The 23,375-nt window shown below is 35.6% G+C and overlaps 4 protein-coding genes across 4 annotated transcripts; 2 read left to right on the forward strand and 2 right to left on the reverse strand.

Moving 5' to 3' along the window:
- Nucleotides 1-2,487: 2,487 nt before the first annotated feature.
- Nucleotides 2,488-4,170, forward strand: LOC133338414 (ATP-dependent RNA helicase DDX47). Its single transcript, XM_061546590.1, has 3 exons — nt 2,488-2,730; nt 2,793-3,051; nt 3,113-4,170. The coding sequence occupies exons 1-3, from the start codon at nt 2,488-2,490 to the stop codon at nt 4,168-4,170; spliced, it is 1,560 nt and encodes a 519-aa protein (XP_061402574.1).
- A 3,555-nt stretch (nt 4,171-7,725) lies between these two features.
- On the reverse strand, nt 7,726-14,614 carry LOC133338405 (transcription factor E2F2). The gene is made up of 5 exons (XM_061546581.1): nt 14,384-14,614; nt 13,850-13,959; nt 13,519-13,774; nt 7,925-8,282; nt 7,726-7,838 (listed from the first exon to the last, which is right to left on the reverse strand). The coding sequence occupies exons 1-5, from the start codon at nt 14,612-14,614 to the stop codon at nt 7,732-7,734; spliced, it is 1,062 nt and encodes a 353-aa protein (XP_061402565.1). The 3' UTR covers nt 7,726-7,731.
- A 1,702-nt stretch (nt 14,615-16,316) lies between these two features.
- LOC133338406 (M-phase phosphoprotein 6) lies at nt 16,317-16,943 on the forward strand. The gene is made up of 2 exons (XM_061546582.1): nt 16,317-16,425; nt 16,513-16,943. Exons 1-2 carry the CDS (start codon nt 16,317-16,319, stop codon nt 16,941-16,943), a joined length of 540 nt encoding a protein of 179 aa, XP_061402566.1.
- Nucleotides 16,944-17,971: 1,028 nt separating this feature from the next.
- LOC133338407 (ubiquinone biosynthesis O-methyltransferase, mitochondrial-like) lies at nt 17,972-22,881 on the reverse strand. Its single transcript, XM_061546583.1, has 8 exons — nt 22,806-22,881; nt 22,157-22,437; nt 21,938-22,094; nt 19,536-19,614; nt 19,280-19,465; nt 18,851-19,214; nt 18,631-18,790; nt 17,972-18,087 (listed from the first exon to the last, which is right to left on the reverse strand). The coding sequence occupies exons 1-8, from the start codon at nt 22,879-22,881 to the stop codon at nt 17,972-17,974; spliced, it is 1,419 nt and encodes a 472-aa protein (XP_061402567.1).
- Nucleotides 22,882-23,375: the final 494 nt, after the last annotated feature.

The following is a 23,375-nucleotide window of genomic DNA, read 5'->3' on the forward strand; positions in this document are numbered from 1 at the left end:
TTATGTTGTGTATCCCAAAGACATTTCAATGGACGAAGAAGGATGTGTGTGCGCGATTCCAATGCAAAAAATGAAAAAAAAAAACTCAGTATAAAATGTAGAACAAAACTAAAAAAATGGGAATTTGGAAAACAACACACACACACAATTTTTGCTTCATAAAATCTAAACACTGCTCTTGCTCTTTTTTTCTTTCTTATCAGCATTCAAAAACAAAATTCATCTTGCTTATTTTTTTCAACAAATACACAATCATTCATTCTCATTTAATGCCAAGAAGACATTGTTATAGATTTTTTTCGTTGGTTTTGCTCTTGCTTTTGTCGTCGACTTTCTTTTCAGTGAGCAGCAAATTTTCTTATTCATAACTTTTTTTCTTCAATTTTCTATTCACCGACACTCACTTTAATTTTCCAAATTTTTGTTTACCGAATTCCGCGTTCTTTTTTGTGTTTTCTTTACATACTAGTAATAATGGAACAAATATATTTTATTTTAATTTTTTTTAGCTCTCTTTACGGAGGAATTTATTTCTTTTCGCGTGTATATGAATTGGAAAAATTTTTCTACTACTGACACAAACGTCACTTTTTTTCTAATCAATAAATCAATGGGTAGAAATGGGGGTTGCCATATGTTTGTGGCAGGTTGATTGTTGTCAAGTTGGTTGGGTTAGTGGACATGTGTCGTTATTAAGTGAATGGCACCATTTTTCAGTGATTATCTATTAATTTTTGAAAAAAAAAGGAAACATTCTTTAGAAAATCCACAGTGTTAAAGCAAGGCCACCTCCCACCAGACCAAATTCACACTCTACAAGACGCTGATACTACCCGAGCTGTTGTATGGATCTGAAGCATGGGTGCTTGTGCAAATAGATGAGGTAGCTCTTGGGGCGTTTGATAGAAAAATTATTCGAAAGATTTACGGGCCGATCTGCGTCTATGGTGAATATCGGCGTCGAATGAACCATGAGCTTTACAATCTATACGTGCACATCAACATAGTCAGTCGTATTGAGCTGCAGCCACTACGGTGGCTAAGCCACAAAATATTTTTTTTTAAGGTTTAAACATTTCAAGGGAATAGCTTGAGATATCGCCGCGTCACTTTACTAAAGGGCTAAACAGAATGTTCGCGTTCAGCGTTTTTTGTTATCGCGTTAACGCACGCAAAAAGTTAAAATATATTTAACTCCGAAGCGCAGCGCACAACAACTTCGAGCGTTTGTGTTTTCGTTTCCTTGTGGTTGGTGTATTTTCGATAACACATAACGCAACGGACGGATAATTTTTAGTAGAGATATTTGGTACCCAATATGAACCCAATGTACAAAATTGCAGCGAATTCGGTTGAAAAGCGCGCTCAAGAACCCCAAAATACCGAAATTGGGGGGTACCCTTATATGGGGTATATCCGAAAAAATTGACCTATATTTAAATTTTTTTGTGGAGAGATTTGGTACCTGCTAAGAACTCAAAATACTAAATTACAGCGAAATCGGTGGAAAAATACGATAAAAACCCAAAAAATACTGAAAATTAGGAGGTACCGTTATATGGGGGCTACAAGAAAAAGAGGACCTATATTTATAATTTTTTGTGGATACATTTACTACAAATTCGCTTGAAAAACGCGCTCAAGAACCCCAAAATACCGAAAATTGGGGGTACCCTTATATGGGAGCTATGCCTAAACGTGGACCGATATATCCCATCTTCGAACTTGACCTGCCTGCCGACAAAAGACAACCCTATGCAAAATTTCCAAATTTTGCACCCTATCTCAATTCCTTCAGAAGATAGCGTGATTGGACGGACATGGCTAGATCGTCTTAGAATTTTACCCTGATCAAGAATATATATACTTTATAGGGTCGGAAATGAATATTTCGATGAGTTACAAACGGAATGACAAAATTAAATAATACTATGGTGGAGGGTATAAAAAGTACTGGAACAGACCATTTGTTGGCGAAGGTTTGCGATAAAAAAGTCTTGGCAGAACGACAATTAACAAAAATGAAGGTGTGTACACTGTTCTTTTGAATCTCTCTCTCTCTTTTATTTTTTTTTTCGTTTTTCCATATATAGTTCCTTTGCTCCATATAGTTCCTTTGAAAAACCTTTGCTCCATATAATTCCTTTACTCCAAATAGTGCCTTAGCTCCATATAGTTCCGACTACTACATAGTTCTTTTGAATCTCTCTCTCATCATTCTTTTTTTGTTTTTCCATATATAGTTCCTTTGCTCTTTATAGTTCCTTTGCTAGGGATACGTATACAGTTCCTTTGCTTCAAATAGTTCAAAAAAGGAACTGGATGAGAGAAAGGAATTATATTAATTAAAGAACTGGAACTGTCGATTTACTTATCCCGGAATAGTTCCAATGAACTACCACAACAATCGGCAGGCATTGCACGTGTTCCTGTATTTTCATTTAATTTACCCCCCCATAAAATAATCAAAGAAAACATTGAATAAAAATGTCCACAACATCAGAAGATGAGGAGAATGTTGTTAGCGGCGAAGAAGAGGAAGAGGAGTTGGATGAGGAGCAAGAGGACAGTGACATTGGTGAAGAGGAACAAGAAGATGAATCAAATGCCGAATCAGAAAATGATGATGAGGATGTAAATCAAAAGGTCTCGAAAAATCAGGCCAATGGAGGTGACGCGGTCAATGGCAATGATGATAAAGCGGAAAAGGATTTGTCTTGGAAAGATTTGGTGAGTCCAGAAGGAATGAAATTAATATTTAAGAAAAAATAATGATAAATTTATTATTTCAGGGTCTAAATGAAACGCTGGTCAAGGCATGTGAAGAACTCAAATGGAAGGCCCCGTCAAAGATTCAAAAAGAGGCCATTCCCGTCGCCTTGCAGGGTAAAGATGTTATTGGTCTTGCTGAGACAGGTTCGGGTAAAACCGGTGCCTTTGCCCTGCCCATATTGCATGCTTTGCTAGAGAATCCCCAGAGATATTTCGCCTTGATTTTGACACCGACACGTGAATTGGCTTTTCAAATATCAGAACAATTTGAGGCCTTGGGTAAGGAGAAAATGGATTTTTTAAATCCAATTTTATAATTTATTTTTCATTCCCATTTTAGGCAGCTCAATTGGTGTAAAATGCTGTGTTGTTGTCGGCGGCATGGACATGGTATCCCAGGCCCTGCAATTGGGCAAAAAACCTCACATTATTATTGTCACACCTGGTCGTTTGGTGGATCATTTGGAAAATTTGAAGGGTTTCAATTTGAAGGCTATTAAATATCTTGTCATGGACGAGGCAGATCGTATTCTCAATATGGATTTCGAGGTGGAATTGGATAAGATTCTTAAAGTCCTACCCAAGGAGCGGAGAACTTTCCTCTTCAGTGCCACAATGACAAAGAAAGTGAAGAAGTTGCAAAGAGCCTCTCTGAAGGATCCAGTCAAGGTTGAAGTCTCAAATAAATATCAAACTGTGGAACAGCTGCAACAATACTACATTTTCATCCCAGTGAAATATAAAGACGTCTACTTGGTGCACATACTCAATGAATTGGCCGGGAATAGTTTTATGATTTTCTGCAGTACATGCAACAACACCGTCAAGACAGCTCTTATGTTAAGAGCTTTGGGCTTGGCTGCCATTCCCCTGCACGGTCAAATGTCTCAGAATAAACGTTTGGCGGCGCTGAATAAATTCAAAGCGAAAAATCGTTCAATTCTCATATCCACCGATGTTGCTTCACGTGGTCTTGATATACCCCATGTAGATGTGGTGTTAAATTTCGATATACCCACCCATAGTAAAGATTATATCCATCGAGTGGGTCGTACTGCCAGAGCTGGTCGTTCGGGTAAAGCTATAACATTTGTCACCCAATACGATGTCGAGTTGTATCAACGTATCGAACATTTGCTGGGTAAACAATTGCCGCTATATAAATGTGAAGAGGATGAGGTAATGGCTCTGCAGGAACGTGTTAGTGAAGCTCAACGTACCGCCAAATTGGAGCTGAAAGATATTGAGGAGTCTAAGGGTGCCAAGGGACGTTTTAAGAAGGGAGCTGCAGGTGATGATTTTGATGATTCCGAACAGTTTACTGGAGCCCGCAAACGCCTTAAGACCGGTGGCGGCGGTGGTGGTAAAAATAATTGGAAAAAAGCCAAAAGGAAGTGAAGTAGCTGTTGAGAAGTAGCCCCCAACGACTGTGTGTTTGTTTCTTGTATTTTTTATAATTATCGCTTAGATTTTTAGGTATATTTTATATATATGAATCAAACTTTTTAAAGAAAAAAAAAAATATATAGAAAATATATAAAACAAAATTAACAGGTTTTTTATTTATTTATAATTTTTTCTAAATATTTAGTGGATTTTTTTACAGAATATTTTTTCAAGGTCTGTATAAGGCGTGGATTTTATATAGAATATTTTTCCAATGCCTATATATAAGGTGTTGATTTTTTAAAGAATATTTTTCCAAGGTCTATATAAGGCGTGGATATTTTTATAGAATATTTTTCCAAGGTCTATATAAGACGTGGATATTTTTATAGAATATTTTTCCAAGGTCTATATAAGGCCTGGATATTTTTATAGAATATTTTTCCAAGGTCTATATAAGGCCTGGATATTTTTATAGAATATTTTTCTAAGGTCTATATAAGGCGTGGATATTTTTATAGAATATTTTTCCAAGGTCTATATAAGGCGTGGATATTTTTATAGAATATTTTTCCAAGGTCTATATAAGGCCTGGATATTTTTATAGAATATTTTTCTAAGGTCTATATAAGGCGTGGATATTTTTATAGAATAATTTTCCAAGACACAGATCGGCCCACATATTTTCCGGAGGATTTTTTTCAAGCACTCCATCTCTTAGCGTATGTACCCATGTTTCAGATCCATACAACAGCACGGGTAGTATCAGCGTCTGGTAGAGTGTGAGTTTGGTCTGGTGAGAGGTGGCCTTGCTTACTCAGACCCCAGTAGCATCTGTCGGCCAAAAATATTCTCCTCCTGATTTCAAAGCTGATGTCATTAGTTTCGTTTATGGCGGTACAGCGGTATATAAAATCGTTCACTACCTCGAAGCTGCAGTTTTCCAATTACACAGTTGGTCCGAGTCTATTGGACGTCTTGCGCGTTGATACCATCAGCTTGGTCTTCTGCTACTAATCAGACTGTAGTTCTGGCAGGGGACGACCTAAATTGGATCCTTAGATCTATTCACGATAGTCTAGAGGAACAGAGTAGGGAACTCTTCGAACAACTGTACAGGCTTGTGGGATACACTTCCGTTGGAACTGCTACTAAATCTTACCCTGACTGATGATGAGGAGCTGGACAACACGTTGATTCCAACCAAGTCTACACAGGAGGATTGCTGTGTGGCATCAACGAAGGAAGTGTATACCCTGTTTATCGAAGAAGACAAGACAAGTCTGACTCCAACAGGTCCTGTGTCGGCACATGCCGACAATAAGCTTCAAAGGCAGATCGCGAATGAAGCAAAGGACAACGACAACAATGGTCGGAACTGCCCCGAGAAGCATCCAATGCGAAGCACTATAAACGTGCCGTATAGTATCACCGTAAATTAGTAGGTCGAGATGCGAATTTTCCTTCGAAGGCAAGTTCATGTTAAAAAGGTCGCACGACAAACTGTCACCTTGTCTGAATCCTCGTTCGATATTAAGGGGCTCTGATAGGTCATTTCCGACTTAAACTGCTCAACCACTCAAAGTTATCCCGCATAATTTTGCGGGAATACCGAACGCAGACATGACTTTAAACACCTCTGAACGGATAGGGCTGTCGAATGCAGTTTTATAGTCGGACGAATAGGTGAAATGTGTCGATGGGTGGGTTCTAGGGTTTTTTTTCAGGATTTAGCGCAGAGTGAAAATTTGGTCTATGTTGGATTTACAAGGTCTGAAGCCGCTTATAGATTCCCGCAGTGTTTTTTTTTTTTTTGGTTCAGCAAATCGATTATGAGCGGAGAAGGTAAATATATTGCAAAGGGGGTTTCGAATAAAAAAGGCTTTGTGTACATGTAAGAGTTTTAATAAATAAAAGTGAAAAAAAAATAAATGAAAATGAAATGTGCCCCAAGTATGTGTTACTACATTTCAACTTCGCAGTTAGCTGTGGTTGGTGCGGACGATTTGAATATGCTGTTGAATTTGACCCCCAAAATTGTGAGTGTAGTTGGTGGTCGAAATTGTGTGCCCTCGTCCTGAAAATTCAATGACATTCTCATATTCGCAGTCCATGTGTTCAACAATATATCATGCAATCATCTGCATACGTGACTCTCAATGCCGTCTGTGGAGGGCATGAAATACCGGAAAAGTAGGGGTTCAACAGTTTCGGAGATATTATTCCACCCTCAGGAACTCTCTGCTTCACTCTACGGGATTTGGACTTCTTATTCAGGAACTCCACGTAAGACTGACATCCACAAATATTATTGATTACCAAACGTTTCAAACTCGGCCGGAGGCAAGTGTTCTCGAAGTCCTCAAACAATGTGGCATGATTGGCGGAGTACGGATAGGTCCAAAACTGTCGTAATGACCACTGCTGACTTCCGGTGCTGTTTTCACATCGGATTAACCTTCAATCTGTCTTTTGGTGGTTTTTATAATGATTCTGCTGCTGATTCTGGAACCTAAGCAATATCAGTCAACATTTTCCCAATGCGTTTACCCCAATAAAAAATGCAAACAATTACTGAATAAATTAGGCAAGTTATTATTGTTGTTATTAAAAGTCAATATTGATTGCTTAATTTAAATATATAATATGTAGCTTAAAAACACATCTTTAAAATTTAGCCATTAGCAAAGAAAAGTTATGACATCATTCGATAGCAGACGAAATAATAATTAAGACCTTTTGTTTTATTAAAATTTAAAAGAATATATGTATATATTTTTTGTATAATTTTGGACATGCCGTCACAGTCTAATATTGCATTATATATTTATATACAATTGCCTAAAATTGTTGCTTAAAAGGAAAATGATTTTTTTTAATTGTCTAAGAAAAGAAATAATAAAAAAATAAAATAAAATGGAGGTAATTTGGAAGCCAATGAGAAAAACAAAAATTAAAAAAAATAATATTTAAATAAAAAAATATTGTGGAAAAATAATAATTAAATAAATTTGGAAGTAAATTAAAAATGCAAAGAAAATGTGATTTAAATTGACGGATCGATTAAAACCCTCTTTGAAATATATATATATATATATATATATTTGGGATGTAGATTTCACGATCAAGTCAAAAATTACAGTCATAATAAATTTTGATTAAAAAAATAATAATAAACTAAAGAAATAATAATAATAAAAAATAATCTGCAGAAAAGAAAACGCCAAAACAAGGAGGAAAGTCGTACTTATATATATGCTACACTATACAAATCTAACCAATTTTCCTTCTTTCTTCTCTCTCTCTCTTGTTCTCTTTTTTCCTTACTTGATTCATCAAGTTGGTCATTAGATTAATTCAACTAAGTTTGCTATTCATTACAACTTTAAATATTTGCACTATGTTTTTTGTTTTGTTGACGATCATATTTGGTTAAGGGAAAGGGGAAGGGAAAAAATTAAAAATATAAGGAGAAGAGGGTGTGAAAAACTATTCTCCTTTAAATGCGCACTCAAACTCGAAAATAAAAAGGATGTTATTTCAATTTCCTCTTCACCAGCACCACACACACTATTATGGACAACAGGGTATATCATATAGTTCGCATATACCCTCATCTTGACTTAAATCAAAATGATAATCGTTTTGTGGCGGATTCAAAGGCATTAGAGGGGGATTTTCTGTAAAAAAAGAGAGGGAGAGAAAACAAAAGAAACCCGTTAATATTTCAAACAAACATAAATTCAAATAAATATTGCCAACTCACCCATATATGGATCATCGGGAAAGAATCGTCTCAACGAATGACCCGCCGTACAATTTTGCAATACAATTCGGGCGGTCAGCTTATTTTCCAACGCCTCCATTTCTTCTTTCAGCTCGGGATTACAAAAGTAGGTGTGCTCTTCGTTGACTAGATTTGCTTTGGTGGAGGTTTGTTGCAGGGTACCCGATGTTGTTGAATACGTTGACGATGATGATGATAGTGTGGGTGATGGTGTTTCCAAACGTGAATATTGCCGGGCAGATTCTGTTTCGGGTTTTGTTGTACTACAGCGTCCTTGATTTGTAACTAATCGTACATCGATTGTACTGCCATTGTCCAATGAAATGTATAAAGAATTCTGAAAAAAAAAAAAAATAGTAGAGGGAGTAAAGCATAGATAAAAATTAAACATATGAGGTGATAACGAATCAGCAAAATTTCAGGAAATAATATCGAAGAACCATGGGTAGTATTAATAAAAAATGATAGATGGTTGAATAATTGTGGATTAGAGACTTTGGACTGCTGAAATTTGGGCATCGATGTGCCTTAGCCAGCCACAGCACATCCAAACTCAAACTTGGGACGATGAATCTCTGATAAAATCTGAAATTAGCTATGAAAAACTGGCGATGGGCGATATATTCTTTTCAAGTCACCTGGACCACCGATGTTACTGAACATGGCGGAGCAAATTTTTATCCGAAGCATGAATCAATATTGATATTTTTATACCCTCCACCATAGTATGAAGGGTATATTAATTTTGTCATTCCGTTTGTAACTCATCGAATTATTCATTTCCGACCCTATAAAGTATATATATTCTTGATCAGTGTATTCTAAGACGATCTAGCCATGTCCGTCCGTCTGTTGTAATCACGCTATCTTCTGAAGGAATTGAGTTAGGGTGCTGAAATTTTGCATAGGGTTGACTTTTGTCTGCAGGCAGGTCAAGTTCGGCATAGCATAGCTCCCATATAATGATACACCCTAATTTTCGGTATTTTGGGTTTTCAACCGAATTCGCTGAAATTTGCTGTATTGGGTACATAATGTCTCCACAAAAAATTATAAATGTAGGTCCACTTTTTCTGGTAGCCCCCATATAACGGTACCTCCCAATTTTGAGTATTTTGATCGTATTTTTCCGCCGAATTAGCTGTAATTTAGTATTTTGAGTTCTTAATAGGTCCCAAATCTCTCCACAAAAAATTATGAATATAGGTCCATTTTTTCGGATAGCCCCCATATAAGGGTACCCCCAATTTTCGGAATTTTGGGGTTCTTGAGCGCGTTTTTCAACCGAATTTGCTGCAAATTGGTATTTTGTAGTCGTATATGGTACCAAATCTCACTACCAAAAATTATTAATATTCGCCCCATTTTTAGGTAGTCCCCAGTATCTGTAGTATCTGATTTGTTTCGAGTTTTGAGTTTGGTTCTAAGACTCTGATGTAATCATTTCACCTGCGGAGGATATCGAGATAAAAAAGTAGAACGTAAGGTTCCATTTAGGCCTAGTCCCTGTATGGAGGAAACCTCCGATATTCCCCATCTTCGAATTTAAACTAAGATTGGAAAAAATAATAAGATGGACAAAGTTTGGATGAAATCTAAATTTTTTGAAACGGATTTGGTCCAAAGAAACGTGGGTCTAAAACCAATATTTCGATTAGCCACAGTGTATAATTATCCATTAAAAATTACTGAATTTTTTTATTATGGTTTACATAATCCCTTTTTAGAAATGTCGGTATAGGTCCACTTTTTGGTATGCTCCCTATATTTTCATTTCTAGTACCTGCCAGTATATCTATGGTGGAGGGTATCCAAAGTTTGACCCGGCCGACCCGGCCGAACGCTTTTTCACTTGTTTCATATCAAATTGGAGCCAATTCGGTTAAAAACGTGCACATTGTCCCTCAAATACCGAAATTTGGGGGTACCGTTATAGGTTATGAATGTACGGTTGCTAATTGCAGCCGTTCACTCAGAGAAGTTTGTCCATTATGATCATGAAAAGAGAGTGGAAAGAGGATATTGGGAGTTGGAGAGGAGAAATGAGTTTCAGAAATGTGGTTTTTTTACTATGTCAAAGTTTTGACAAAATGTAGAATCTGTTTGGGGTCTATTCCTGAGAAAAATGCTAGATTACCAATTTCATATTTGCCAAACTGTCTGTGTCTTCTGTCACTCAGCGATTGACACCTACAGAGGATATGTTCAATTGTTTCTAGCTCTTCCTCGTCCTCACATAGACGGCAGTAATCCACCCCGTTGATATCCCATTTAGAAGTGAGTGATCTAATACTGCAGTGACCTGTTATGGTCCTCACAACGATTTTAATCTCTCTTCCTCTCTCTATCTCTTAGTATGAGACAACAGCGAAGAAGCTCTACTGCGAGAGAATTCTGGCCAGAAAGTTTTCGAGATACTGCATTCAGGTTCGCTTGACCATCTGTTGCCGACCACCTCGCCGTAGATCAGACGAATTCTGCCAATAAAGAAGCCAATGGGCGGTTGTACAGATCTCTCAATCGGAAGATTAAACGACTGTAAACCTCGAGCCTCGAACAAGCTTGTCGGTAATCTCATTCTCTTCTATGTTACAATGTCCTGGAACCCAGCATAAATTAACCATCCGTCGTATATCATGAAGAACATCCTTAGAGTCACGAATTGTTTTTTAGTTAATAGTGCACGACTTGGCTTTGAAAAAAAAACTAACCTTACAACTGACGGTATACAAACATATTTTTGTTTACAAAGGTGTTTGGTCGTAAGCCATTCGATTTCCTTAGGTTAGAGAAACAGTTCGTTTCTGTATGAATATGAAGTATACAAAGTATTCTATATGTTAATGTGGTTAATAATGACATTATTGCATTAACCGTGGTGGTGGTGCTGGACATTTCTTTTATTATTTCCATTTGCACCATAAGATTCTCACACAAACATTTTAATTGTACATTAGAGCTCTTTCACATGCCATTGACTTGAAATTATTTATTTGAATTCTTTCCATACTGCATTTCATCAAATGTGCGAAAACAAATATGAAATTGACAACGCACTTTTTTTTTAATAAACAATCGAAAGAATTGAATGGGTAAAACAAGATAAGAAAAAAATAAAAACTAAAAATAGAAATACTGCCACTTGCATATAATCAAAACAAAGCAAAAACAACATCAAGAAAAATTTAAAGGCGTGTTTGCATTTATTTGTTGATAAAAGATATGCATATGAGGTTAAAGATGTATCGAAACAAATCATTAGGAATATAAGTTTTATATAGGTTAATCTATGCTGCTAAGACCAAGATTTTAAATTCGAACTTTTTATACCCTCCACCATTAGTTTGATATTCAAAATATCTGAAATTAATGGGGGATCCTATGAAAATACTCATGTTATTATACCGAAAAGACGCGAAAATATATATTAAATTTTCATAATACCGAATAGCAGGGCTTCCGTTATATGGGGTTATAGCAACGCGCAGATCGATATTGATAATTTCGGAAGTGAGATTTGACAACCAATGAGAATACCAAATACCGAATATTGGGGGATATCATTGCTTCACCCCCGCGAGAGATGAGAAGCTTACAAGGAATTGTGAGAAGGTAAGTATGAGATAGTATCAATGGCTATAGAGATCGGACAGAAGATATATTACGTGCCAAGGTTGCACTTTTTCCAACCACTTTAGGTTACTTATTATGCTGTATATTATAGCAGGTTCCGTTGTTGAGAAGAAACTAAGACTCGGTGGAAAGTGAGCACCCACTAGTCTGTCGTCTGTAGACCAGGACTGGGCACCGACACAGGCGATGCTCAATTGTCTACGTCTCCTCTACAGTAATCAATAGCATCATGGTCCCATTTACTGGTAATGGCCCTGATATTGCAATGACCAGTAATGATTCCTGTCATTACTTTTATTTTAGCTTTGGTCAGGTTCAACAGTGTGTCCTTTTGGTAGACCGAGTCGGCCAAATAGATCTTGACACATTGCACCTAGATTCGTTGTGCTAAAGTTCATAGGCTCTTTCGTCGAAGACCGCCTCAAAGTTACGATAAAGATAACACACGATTGAGCCATCAATTGCTAGATATGTAGATTGAGATCCTCTTCTAGCTTATTCGTTCGGCTTTTCCATTACCCATGATGTCACGGTGTCTTCATACCCAACATAGCCGATAGCTGTAAGCAAGTTCTTCCAAAACTGTTCTACACTTAAGGACGGCCACCGATTTCATGTAACAGGATTTGATGGCTTTAAGAGCCGCCTGACTATCCACAAAGATAGTCACCGGTTCAACGATCTCTGCATTCAGACTTTTTATCAGTTCCGCTGTCTTCCAAATGCCTTGTGTGCATTTGTCGCGATGTGACAACACACAACAGTGGGAAAGGTATGGAATTGTTTGTAAATGCCTTGTTAACCTCGAAGTGAAGCTCCAGCGAAATTCTCATACAGTTTATGTCGTTGGTCAGCTAAGTAGTTCGCTTTGTTACAAGAGACATTTGGGTATGAACGGTTTTTGTATAGAAGCAATAACTTCTGGGGAGAATATCCCAACAAAAAACTAAGGGATCTAATGAGGATCAGTGGCGTGATCCGAAACTATAGTCTTCCCTGTCTTACCCCTCCGGCAAACAATACCATACATTCCCCACTAATAAATAGTTGTTTTTTTATAAAAACAACAAACTGGGATTCAGCCTGACTATTTTGCAAAAACAAAATTACCAATAGGTGAGGTGTACCTCTAGTTACCGTTTTCCTGATTTTTGTATCTCCCACACTTGGATTTATAATTCTGTTGTTTAGCATTTTATCTATCCAATACCTAAAGGTTTCAGGAATGTCAACATCTTTAAGTAAGTGGTTTATGGATTCAAGTTTAACGTTTTTAAAGGCTCCCTCTATATCTAGGAAGGCGGCCAAAGTAAATTTTGAATTTTCCATATTCCTCTCAATGTAATTTACCACCTCGTGCAGTGCAGATTCTACAGACTTGCCCTTTATGTATACGTGTTGTGAGTTGCTAAGAGATGTGGTGTCTATACGACTCTTAATCTCCAGGTCGATCAGTCTATCGAGGGTCTTGAGAAGAAAGGATGATAATCTAATAAGTCTATAGTCCTTTGGTGCAGAGTGGCTTGGAATGTAAGTAACCTTTACCTCGTTCCATAGATTAAAAGAAATTAAATAAAATAAATACAGTCCCAAATATGGATGTTCGCAAGAAAAAAGTGTATTATTTTAATCAGCGGCCTTAGAACTTATGTTAAACATTTTAAAATGTTACGCGATCGGACGCTATACAATACTTAAGACCACCTCCGAAATCACCACTAGAAATCTCGCTAGTTTTGCTTTTTTGGATTATTCATTCCCCTTGAGACATTTTATGTTCTCTGACTGAGTCACATTGCAGATCATAAAATATGTTTTCAATTCAACCACAATTCTTCATATCATTTCTTTACAAAAAAAAAAATTATAATTCAAAACAAATCTTAAAATATATTACTAAGCCACAACAAGTAACACAAATAAATTCCACACACACTTACCTTATTTTTTTCTATTTGCACTTCTTCGTCGTGACGGGGTATTGTGAAAACCACATCGTCACCAAATACCGAAAGTAAATCATCGCGGGTAACATAGGCAAATGAACGATTTATAGCATCTTCTTTGACATATTTGAGATTGCGACGGGCGGTATCCAATAGTGTGTCAATTTCATCTTCCAATGCTATTAAATGATCGGTACGTGCCTTCACCGCTTTACATATTGAATCGTCATTTTGACCATTCAGGCCGCCTCTGTAAACAAAGAAAAGCATTTTTTATTATTTATATATGTATTTTTATTTGAGATGTATTTGATTTGTAACTTACCGCCATCGAACAACACTGGAATAACGTGTCTTCTCGATGAGACCAACTCCTTCCAAAACATTTGTGATATCATAAATACGACGTTTTTGCACATCTAATATGTCAGCAGCCTACAATTAATTGAAATGCGCCCGCGGGGTTAGAGGTGTTGGTGAAAGATGGCGGGAGTAACGCAACGCAAAAGAGAATTAACAATTAACGAAAACAAAACAACAAAAAACATTACGTAGTAAGTGAAACTCTTAATTAACAATGAATCTTAGAAGAAATGAGGGTTCTCTATAGAATCTTTTGGCGCGTTAGTCAGGTGAAGACAAAAAACAAAACACCATTACAAAAACAATAACAAACTACACAAGGGCAGAAACAACAACACATCACATATTACACACTGTACGACTACGCCGTTGTCGCTGCCATCGTCACAATAATAACAAAAGCTAACTTCTTACTCACAAAATATCAGTGTTTTTTTGTTATTAATGGTGGTTGATTTTTTTAATGTCGCCTAGCCATAGCTGATGAAAAACTTACATCTTTGAGATCAATTTCCCCTCCATTTCTTATCATTAAATCCACAAATTTTTGTGTTAATAGCACCAGGGAACCAATAGCTCGTCCAGGTGTTTGTGGTGTCCGTTCATGTTTTTCACGTTCTCCGTTGGGTGGCTGTTGTCGGGGCGTTCCATATCCAGCAGCAGCACCACTGCCACCATTGCTGTTTGGCGGCCATGACTTTTTCGGTGTATTTTCTGGCGTTTCCATAATTGCAATTTATCACAATATCTCCGCAAATGTTCCAGCTATTGCTTCGTCCCGTATTCAATTGGTATTTTCAAATGTAAATGTGTTTATTTTTATATTTTTTGAAGAACTAAATTCTAAATTTGGCGCTTGAGAAATACTAGCGCCATTTGGATTTTATTTTTTTTCTTTTCTGTTCTATTCTTTCATTCATTCACTCACATTCATTGACATTTCCATTAGGGTTGTGTAGATCGACTTTTAGACTAATCGATTAATCGAGTGTATCTATAAAGGGATACGAGGAAATTGATGGCATGATGCTAGGAAATTGAATAATTTATTATTTTATGCTGGATTTAGGGCCATCAGGACAACTACAAGCGTATGTATCTCTTTTTATTGATCTGTCAGTCTTCGATTTTATAATATGTTTACAAGCCAACGTTAAATAATCGAATTTGTTATGTTGAAAATCGGTCTACGTATCTCTTCAAGTAATAACAATATTAGTTGCGTTCCAGTACATTTTTCATTTTAATTATAATATTATAAAACGTTGTACACACTATTACTTTTGCATGACTCTCTTGTCCAAATTTTCATCAGGCCACCACGAAAATATTCTTGGTTAAATAATCGAGTTTGTTACATTGAAAATGTCTATGTAATTACAATATTAGTAGCGTTCCAGTACATTTTTCATATTGATTATAATATTTTAATGGGTTGTACACACTATCACTTTTGAATGACACTCTAACCTAAATTTCCATCAGCCACCACCAAAATATTCATGGTTCTTGTCTAATCAGTTATCGATAAAAGAGCTGACAGTCAAAAATGTTTAATGCCTTAAGATGTTTAAAAATTATTGGTCTGTTCCCGCACTGCAAGTATCTACTAGATTTTACTATTATCTTCGGTATTATAAAGGAAGAAAATTCGTTATCGCAGAAAAATGTAGTAAATTCTTGCCTTACAGGAACAGACCAATCGGTTTGGCTTAAATTCTTCCTGTTTGATTGAAACCCGTTCATGTCATGACAAACCTCAGATGCCACACTATCAAACAAGCAAAATTTGGGCGAGAGTACCAGTGTGTGTATACCGCTTTAAATATTTATGGTTTATCGATAAAAAAAACCCTGTCAGTCTAAACTGTTAGTGTGTACACCTCTTTAGTGAAGTGTTGAAAAATTGGATTCTAATGCTATGTTTAGACTTATAATTCAATATGGAGACTGAAAAGAAATATTCCCTACATTTTATTTCAATTTTTTTTTTGGATCGGTTCTCATTTGTTAATATCCAATAAACTTGGTTCTCTAAATTTTTGAAAAACATTTTTCTGTTCTGTGGACAATTTAACAGAATTTAACAGAAGTTTCCCTGAGATATCTTAATTAATAAGGTCACCCAGCAATTGAAAGTTAACCATTTTTCAACTCCAATGTTATTTGGACTTTGTTTCCGATATAATAATGTATTTTTGACAACAAACTTGACAAGCAGCTGATATGCTGGTGGTCTCCCTGGAGACCTTATTAATAGACCTTGACCATATTCGATCTATATAACCCTATTTTGATTTTCCTTGTTTTTGTTTACAACTTCCATTTTCACAACACGCGGTGCATTGGACGACTGTCTCCCATTTCATTTGTAAATAAATTTTTTAAATTTTTATAAATTAAAAAAACTATCCTGCATTACATTCACCATGGCCAACAAAAACTCAAGTAAACCCAAGCTATCCAAGGGCATATTGGAAATGAAATTTATGCAAAGGACAAAAGAAAAAGTCAACAAAGAAATTGAAGCTGCTGAAGGTGAGTATTTAGATTATGACCACATGAATTGAATATTATGAATTTTTCCAACAATAAATTACCAATTTCTTTTTCCCTCTATTACAGGACGTGAAATGTACTCCAGTGAAATTACCGAACGCATGAAAAACAGTAAATCAAATTTCATTATGGAACCAAGTTTTGTTCACTGTGAAAATCTCATTGAGGGTCGTTTAAGTTTTCGTGGTATGAATCCAGAAATTGAACGGCTGTTGGAATTGGAAAAAGCCGAAAAGGAAGCAACAAAACGACATGAACAAAGTACCGATGTATCCAATGAAGAAATGGTCAAATTTTATCATGACACAAAAGCGGCTGGGGCTGGACGCACCATGGAAAATAAATTCAATAAATATAAGAAAGTTAATAAGAGACATGCGAATAATGATGGTCATGATGATGATGCTCAGACAGTGACAATGCCAAATGAAAGACAAAATCACGGATTTGCGGGGAAAAAGAAAAGAGGAAAATTTATGAAACCCAATGATGATTAGAGATTAGACAAATTAATTGCATATATTTATTTGTATCTACATAATTAGATAATAGGCATTATTATAACAAAAATGGAAACAAAATTGACTGCTTCAGTTTTTTTAAATACACTTATTATATTTTTAGTTTATATTTAATGTAATATAAATAGTATGAAAAGAAAATAAATAGCTTGTGTAGCTATAAACTATTTTTGATTTTGTAAACTTTGTTGTGTCTGGGCTTTTTGTAAAGCGGTTCCCAATAAAGACTTTACAATTGACATTTTTCGAAAGGTTTAATCATTGGGGGGATACCAGGAGTGGGCCGATCGATGGTTTAAGGGGAGGCTGTGATAAAAATAACTTCACAAAGCTGTACACAAGGCTTGGATTAAAAAAAAACATTTTAGCGTGAATATTTAAAAAATATAAAATAAAATGGATTTTTAAAGAATATTTTTTCAAGTCTGTATACAAGGAGTGGATTTTTTAAAGAGTATTTTTTCAAGACTATACAAGGCGTGGACTTTGTAAAGAATATTTTTTCAAGAATTTATACAAGGCGTACATTTTTTAAAGGTTAAGGCTCTACACAAGGCGTGTTTTTTTAACGGATATTTTTTCAAAGCTCTGCATAAGGCGTGGTTTTTTTAAGGAATATTTTTTCAAGGCTCTACACATGGCGTGTTTTTTTAACGAATATTTTTTCAAGGCTCTACACAAGGCGTGTTTTGTTAAGGAATATTTTTTTAAGGCTTGTCGGTCAATTGTTTGATATTTTATAACTTGCTGTTATTATTGTCTATTATTTCTTATTATATTACCACATCCAAAACGTGTTTTACACAGAATTATAGGCAATTTAAACAAAATTAATTGTTTTAATTGCTCTCCTGATTTTCAACTTCGATAAAAAATATTTAAACATTTAAAATGGTATTATACTACTTTTTTATTAATAATCTGTAAGGCTTGCATGTATTGTGTTTTTATTTTATTTTTAATTCTAATCCCAACACATTAAATATGTACGAATTTTATTGATCTCATTGTCGTTTTACGGCATGCAGAGCATAAAACATCGATGTACTGTTAATCCAACGCCAAGAGTTTCGGAAAAAGTTGTAGGAGCTACCCTTTACAAGTATTGTATCACAGTTCACTGGAAAGGAAATAAACAAAATAATAAAATTAGCATTTCAAAATTGATCTGATTTAAAATTAACAGAAGTTACACGTGAAACAAGTTTTTTGGAGAATATTAACCTCAAGTTGTTTAAATTTGTTATATTAGGTATTTGTATTTTTGTTTTCTCAGTAGAATCATGGTCACATTTCTGGTAAAGGGCCCAATTACTGGTGAAACCACAAGGGGTGGGTTTCTTTTCCAGGGTATTTAAGCGGACAGGATTCCTTATGGCATATGAGAAGGACGTCCGTTAAATTGTTCACGGCCACATTGAGTACCACAGCTGTTTCTAAGTTTGAATTAAGAGACAGCTGGGAGTTCGTTTGATCCGTGTATTTCTCCCAGTTTGTTCTCTTCGGATTTCTACTAATTATTTGATGATTTTTAATTATAAATTGAATTTGTTGTTGGGAACCAGAAGGATAATTATTTTGTAAATTGTACATTTTACTACAATAAACATTTTTCTATATGATAAACTTCTTTGAATTTATGACTGTTTTTTTTATAACTCACATGTTTTTAAAATTCGTTCCACATCGGCCGGAGATATCATTTTATTGTAATGATGGGTACCAATTGGTATTGCCTGTAACATATATTCGCCAATTAAAACACCCACCACCCACATTGTTAGGGTCTTGTTAAGGGTTGTTATGAAAATAGATCCTCCTGGCTGGAATTTCATTATAATATTGTAATTTCGATTTTTCTCATATTTTTTCTCTTCAATTACCTTAACAGCATCAACACTTGCGGTAAGAAATCCAATTTTATCATCGATATGTTCCAATACCTCCGAAATAACTATGGCATCATAATGATTTTTCCTAGCCATGGCATGCGTCTCAATTGGTTCTACTTTATATTGAATGAGGTGAGCAAATTTTGGTTGCTTGGCCAAATGTGCCTGGGCTAGGGAAATTAGATTTTCACTTAAATCCAAACCGGTTACATTGGCACTCAGGCTAGCTAGATTTTCGGTGAGTATACCACCACCACAACCAATTTCCAAAATTTGTTGATTTGTGAGAGTTTCTGAATTCGTATTTGGTGAAAGTTTACCTTGTTGCCGTAAACCATCGCAAATGAAAGGCACTCTAAATACGAGTATTGGAACATTATATTGAATCCTGGAAATTCCACATGTGTGTGTAGATATTACCTGATTTTATTTAGGGAATGCAGTGCCCTCATGGGACCATTAACATTCCACCAATCAATGGCTAAATCTGAATGATGTTTCACTTCACTTTGGGTGTGTTTGCTTAGATTATATCCTGCATTTGTTTCCGATACATTTTCATTGGTTTTCACATTTCTTACAAAACTCCAGGATATAATGGGTAACCTGTCAGATAATTGAAGATATTTTAAAATATATTATTTAATTTTGAAAACTCAAAATATACGAATTATACCTATTGCCATGGATTAGCACTCGATTAAAACTCTTTAGTGATTGAAGTGACATGTTGTTTGTTGCGTGACTAAGTTCAACTTAAAAGTGTTTTGCGATTTTGTTCTAAACAAACTCAAATATTGACTTCCATAACGATTTACTTTTGTAAGATTATAAGATAATAATCCAGTTTTGTTTAATTGTGTTTACCGCAATTTAATTATCGCAAACAAAATAATAAATTTATGTACGCCTGAATTATCTGACTTGTTAATTTGTTGATATTAACAATGATTTACAAACATACACTGTAATACAAACATTTTTAACTAAAAAAAGGTACCGTATAAGAGATACCTAAATGTTATAAAGTTTCCATAAACATTTTAGGATCTAAATGGAAACATGGAAGAGAGGAAAAAAAAATAGTTGGAGTTGAAGAGCCTGGAAGATGGTTATTTTAGCCTTGCCAGATTTTTGACAAAGCCTAGGATCTGAATGAGGTCTATTTTAGAGAAGAAAGCTAAATTATCAATTTCATATCTTTCAAACTGTTTGAGTCTTCTGCCACTCAGCGATGGATATCTACAGAGGATATGTTCAATTGTTTCTAGCTCCTCTTCGTCCTTACATAGACGACAGTAATCCTTTTCATTGGAGTCCCATTTGGAAGTATATTGAAGAGCTTAATGTGAGTACCTGCCTATCGACCTACGGTTTTTTGTCCTTTGACATACCCTGGGAGAAAATCACAACTGGTATGGTGATCAAAAAACTTAGCATCCTTGAGGAAGGCTAAGAAATCTTATAATAAAGCTAGTATGACGAAACATTGTAAAGATTACAACGTTTACAGAGAACAATTCAATAGGTACACAAGTGAAATCAAGAAGGCTATACGTAAACGAAGCGGCTAGATTTCGCAGAGTAATATCTCAAGATCTAAAATCTATAGGTAGTATAAAGCGAAGCGAAGGAACGTGCACTAACTTTGTCAGAGAGACCCTTGATCTTCCATCATCCCACCCACTTCCCTGGTTGTATAGACAATAACCCCAAAGTGCGATATGCACATCGGCATACGGTCCGAACCAAGGAAGGGGAGTAGCTGATAGAGAACACTAAAAGCTATCCAAAGCTGTTATGGGCAATAAATAGCTTTCAACCCTACAACCCCCTGGGTCCAGATGGTAATACCGCCCATGCTGCAGATGAATGAGTATTGATCACTCTGCAGGGGATTTTAGGGCTTGTCTGTCTTAAATTCGTCCACTGGAGAGAGTTCCGTGAAGAAACACCACAGAAAGGAGTACTACCTCCTCTACTATGGCTTCTGGTGAAAAATTTGATACTTCTGAAATTCGATATCCTCATTATAAAGGTTGTAGCCTTGATGCCGATGATGTAGTTCTAATCGGTGCGAAATTTCTACCGACTTTTTCTGACATCAGACAGAGTGTCTTATTAACTCTGTCCAATTGTGCACACGCCAATGGACTTGTTGTAAACTCCATGAAGACAGAAATGGTTCTCTTCACTAGGAAATGTAAGATCACAACATTCCGATTGCCATCATAGAGTGGAGTCACATTAGATCTTTCCTTAGAAACAAAATACCTTGGTACAGTCCTCAAATTAACGTGGACCACAAATTGACGTGGAAGAGGAATGTTGAGGAATGCACTATGAAAGGACTAATAGTACTTTACTCCTCTTATTTCACGCTATATATTCCCGCTTTCTCTTCTTTTTTCCTTTTTATTTCCTTTTCAGGGAGACCATAATGAATCACAGATCTCTGAGCGACTGCCGCACATCCTTTAACCTAACATAGCAAAGCATTGCTATGAGAGCCTCAAAAAGGTTTAGTCACCAGTTAAAAAAATCACATCCGCAAATTTTTAACAATGGAAAAATTAGAAATGCGTGGAATAAGATTTATTAATAGGTCACCCATATAGCAAAAGTCAGCGGTTTTTCTCAAGTCTAATGTCAAAAATTTGGCTTTTCCTTACGTTTTCATAATGGAAGTCAATTTCCAATAATGGATTTTGACATCAAACTTAAGAGGCAGCTGATATCAAGCTGGTCTCCCTGGACGACCTTATTTATAGACATTGAATGCGTGCTTTCATTGGGGAAAAAATTGCGGATGCGTCTTTTTTGAACACCTGTTTCTATATGAAGGAGTTGCCAGAGCGAAACAAAATTTAACATGTGTTCATAACAGAGATGGAATTTTCCAAAACACTTAACTTTTTTCTGTTTATACCTCGCTTTTTGTGCTAGGCTAAGAACTTTTCGAACTGTCCACGTCATTCATTTGTTTGTGTGGTTAGAATATCTTGAATCGTTGAAGATATTTTCAATCTTTGTTTTGGGTCTAAATATAAAACCAATTTAATTTAAAACCAAACTTACATCCATTCAATATCCTTTCAACATCACGCGGTGATATCATTTTACCATAATGATGTGTTCCAATTGGTATCGAACGATGAATATATTCACCGAATAGAACACCAACCAGCCACATGGTATAGGTTTTATTTGTCGTTATGAAAACCGAACCACCGGGCTAAAACAATAAAAGAAATATTTATAAAATAATACAACACATATCATTTCAAATCCATTTACCTTCAAAGTCTCTATCCCTGCCGCTAAGAATTCTTCTTTGTCATCTATATTTTCCAATACTTCTGATATCACAATTGCATCATAGAAATTCTTTGTGTGTATAGCATGTTGTTCTATTGCTTCGACTTTATAGTCTATACGATTGGCCATTGCCAATTCTGAGTCCTTGGCTAAATGTTGTCGGGCTATTTCAATCATATTTTCACTTAAATCCAATGCCGTAATGTGGGCACCCAAACGGGCCAGATTTTCCGTTAATATACCACCACCACAACCAATTTCTAAAATATTTTGATTTTTTAAAATGTCTTGGCTGTCACGTGAATTGGTGGACATTTTTCCCTGGGCCAAAAGGCCATCACATATAAAGGGGACTCTAAACAAAATAAAATTTTAGAAAAAAACCAATTTGGTTAATAAAATATTGCTTTGGTTAATAAAATATTGCCAATTTGGTTAATAAAATATTTTGCAAAAACAATTTTCACAATTTCATATAATTGCATCTCAATTTGTCGAAACCTTTTAAAAAATACATTGTTGATTTGTTTATCTTTCAGAACATTGCAAAAGTAAAGAAGATCTAGTGGTCGGTCTATTGCCTCTTTACAAAGTGATGCGATGAGGACATACATTTGCAACACCTCACTGTCACGAATGAAATGTGAACGTATACAACTCAATGACCTTTTATCGGGTAAATTTTCCAAAACACAGAAAGTCATTAGACTAGAGTAAAATATGTTTAATAATATTGTGATGAACTGACACAGCGACGTTAAATTGCACCACAATTAAAAAAGTATTAAAACAAATGCCCCTCACATTGTCGGCTGATTGAAAGTTACTATCAAGACAAAGACATTGGTAAATAGACATGAATTCAGTCAATGTGTTCATCCTGAAAATAAAATAAAAAGGAAAAAAAAGGAAGTTGAAGAGAAGAGGGGATTTGAGCTTGAGTTTTGATAACTCAGCCATCAACATTTTTGTGGACAAAGCTGGAAATGATGACGGGATCTATCTGAGAAAAAGTTTATGGCGTCTATCTCACAACTATCGATGTATTTTACCGTATGAACTGACGACGATAATCCACTTCATTAATTTCCCACTTAAGAGATCTAATCTACAATGATCCTAAGAGATCTTATTATGCAGTGACCTGTGATCCCAACAGTTAGTTGCATTCCTTTCCAATCGAAATCAATTATTTATG

This window comes from Musca vetustissima, unplaced genomic scaffold (assembly GCF_032173495.1).
Source record: "Musca vetustissima isolate MV318-11 ecotype Yass unplaced genomic scaffold, APGP_CSIRO_Mvet_v1 utg1883, whole genome shotgun sequence".
Lineage (NCBI taxonomy): Eukaryota > Metazoa > Arthropoda > Insecta > Diptera > Muscidae > Musca > Musca vetustissima.